The sequence below is a fragment of the Acipenser ruthenus genome, chromosome 1 (assembly GCF_902713425.1).
Source record: "Acipenser ruthenus chromosome 1, fAciRut3.2 maternal haplotype, whole genome shotgun sequence".
Taxonomy (NCBI): domain Eukaryota; kingdom Metazoa; phylum Chordata; class Actinopteri; order Acipenseriformes; family Acipenseridae; genus Acipenser; species Acipenser ruthenus.
In genome coordinates this window covers 101700834-101703735 of record NC_081189.1, presented here as the reverse complement: position 1 = coordinate 101703735, position 2902 = coordinate 101700834, and the positions used below count along the sequence as shown (strand labels likewise).

Sequence of the window (2902 nt, the reverse complement as noted above, 5' to 3'; positions counted from 1 at the left end):
CATGTAGACAGGGCCGGATTAACCTTTTGTGGGACTGGCGCCAAACAGATTTGTGGACCCCCATTTGTGGAACTTTTGCATTGTAAAAGACAGGAGATCGACACTATTAGATCCCTCCAGCGTATGTAGTTCGTCTACAATAACTGACACAATTCTTGTATGGAATTAACTAGTTGTTTTAATTATAGGCTTATTCACGAAAACACAAACACGTTCACACAACTCTGATGCATCTCTAATTCCCCAAAAACTGTGCGTGTGCGTAACTACATCACGCAGCTGTTGAATATGAACATAGCCCCTCCCCTTGCAAGTCACAGCACATTTGATACATCACACCCCTTCCCCCCAGTTCACATAGTCCTCCAGTCTTTTGGGTAACATATGCCGACGACGGGGTCGTACAGCTGGAGTTGCAGGGTAGTCTGGAACATCTATTTGAAACGGCTTCGTGGGTTGTGAAATTGGAGGGCTACCGACATCCTCGGTCGGAGATGGCATTATTGGGTTTAAACCAGTCACTGGCAAAGGCTCTTGCATCGCCTGAGACTCCTGGCTTGACGGCTCTGGAACTGCCTGGGTTTGCGGTGATGAAACAACGGCGACAGGTGTTCGGTCTCTCAGCTGGTCCACATGGCGGCGATGAATCTGGCCATCTCGTGTCTGAGCCTTGTAGGACACAGGTCCGGTAACCCCCCCAATAGTTGCAGGGATCCACTTCGGACCAGCAGAATAATTTCTCATGTGAACATCGTCCTGAGGGTGAAAAGAGCGCAAACAGCCCAGGCTCTGCCGTGCAGCTCCATCTTGCTTGTGTTGCATATCAGTATACAAATCAGGATGTAGACGGTCTAGGGCAGTTTTCAGTTTCCTATTCATCAACAACTCAGCAGGACTCTTCCCAGTTGTTGAATGCGGTGTGGTGTGTTGAGCCAGTAAGAATCTGGCTAAGCGGGTTGGCCAGTCGCCCACTGAGATTCTCTTCAGTGCCTCTCTTGTTGTCTGAACCATATGCTCAGCTTGCCCATTTGATGAGGGGTGATAGGGTGCCACCGTCAAGTGTCGGATTGGGTTGCGTTGAACAAACTCCTTGAATTCAGCTGACGTAAAGGCAGTGCCATTGTCAGGCACAAGTACATCAGGCTGGCCATGTGTTGCAAATAGTTGTCTCAACCGGCCAATTACAGCACTTGATGAAACGGAGCTCATCATTTTGACTTCTAACCATTTACAGTGGGAGTCCACCACAATCAGGAACGTCTTCCCTTGAAAAGGTCCAGCAAAATCAATATGCAGTCGTGACCATGGATTAGCGGTCCATTCCCATGGATGTAATGGAGCTTTTAGTGGAGCATGACGTGTCTCTTGACAGGTTGCACAACTTTTCACCACTTCCTCCACCTGGGCATCCAATCCTGGCCACCACACGTAGCTTCTTGCTAGTGCCTTCATGTGCACGATTCCCGGATGCGCAGGGTGCAGCATAGTAAGTACCTCCTCCCTTGCTCGCTCAGGAATTACCACACGACTCCCCCACAGGACACAGTTCTTGTGAGCTGACAATTCATTTCTACATCGAATGAAAGGTGCAAAGTTATTCTCTTGACAATCTTCAGGCCAACCATGCAAGATCCAATGCAACACTCTGGACAAGACAGGGTCCTTCACTGTTAGTGTAGCAATTTGTGTAGCATGCAATGGTGCTTCAGGAACCATCTCTAATAATAACACTTCCAGTGGAGGTGGTACCTCTGACTCTGCAGTGTTCAATGGCAGGCGGCTAAGTGCATCAGCATTGGCCAACTGTTTTCCTGGCCTGTAACATAACTCATAGTCATAAGCTCCCAGTATCAGACTCCATCTTAGCATGCATGGTGACAGAACTTGTGGTATCGGCTTTGTGTGGTGCAACAGTCCAAGAAGTGGCTTATGATCTGTGTAGATCATTTCATGATGGCCAAACAGGTACTGGTGAAATTTTTTAACAGCAAAAACCACAGCCAGTGCCTCCTTGTCGATTTGGGCGTAATTTCTTTCAGTGGGGGTTAGTGTTCTGGATGCGAAGCTAATTGGAGCTTCCTTCCCCTCAGGGACCGTATGAGCCAGCAATGCCCCTACTCCATATGGCGAAGCATCACACACAAGCACCAAAGACTTCTTCTCGTCATAGTGGGCCAAGATATCATCGGCCTGCAGCAACTGCTTTGCCTTGACATAAGCCTCTTCATGTTTAGCTTTCCATTCCCATTTAACTGACTGGTCAAGAAGCCGATGCAATGGTTCTAGAATGGTAGCCTTGTTACACAAAAAGCAATTATAAAAATTCAAAAGTCCCAGAAATGCTTGGAGTTCCGTCTTGTTCCTAGGTATTGGAGCGTCCTGAATAGCCCTCACCTTTTCATTGGTTGGGTGGATTCCGTGCTGATCTACACAAAATCCTAGAAACTCCACTTGTTTTACTGCAAAATAACATTTCTCCTTCTGCAGGCGCAGCCCAGCATGGGCAAATCGCTGTAGAACTTCCTGCAGACGTTCATCATGTTCTGTTTGTGTTCTGCCAGAGACATGTATGTCATCTAGATAGGGCTTTACACCTGGAATCCTAGCCAGTAGAGTGTCCATGAATCGTTGAAATATGGCTACTGCGGTTGAAACACCAAACTGCAACCGCTTTGCGCGAAAAAGTCCCTTATTTGTGTTGATCGTTAATAGCTCAGCTGATGTCTCATCAAACGCTTGTTTGAGGTCTAATTTGGTAAAAATTGCTCCACCAGCAAGTGACGCAAACAGTTCAGCTAGTGTTGGCAGGGGATAGGTATCAGATTTAACTGCTGTGTTTATAGTGCAACGATAATCCCCACAGAGACGTAGGCTACCGTCTTTCTTCATGACGGGCACTATG

At 47.4% G+C, this 2902-nt stretch overlaps 1 protein-coding gene across 1 annotated transcript; it reads right to left on the bottom strand.

Annotated features, from left to right (window-relative positions):
* Positions 1–333: 333 nt before the first annotated feature.
* LOC117420419 (uncharacterized protein K02A2.6-like) lies at positions 334–2622 on the bottom strand. Its single transcript, XM_059023130.1, has one exon. It carries the CDS (start codon positions 2620–2622, stop codon positions 334–336), a length of 2289 nt encoding a protein of 762 aa, XP_058879113.1.
* Positions 2623–2902: the final 280 nt, after the last annotated feature.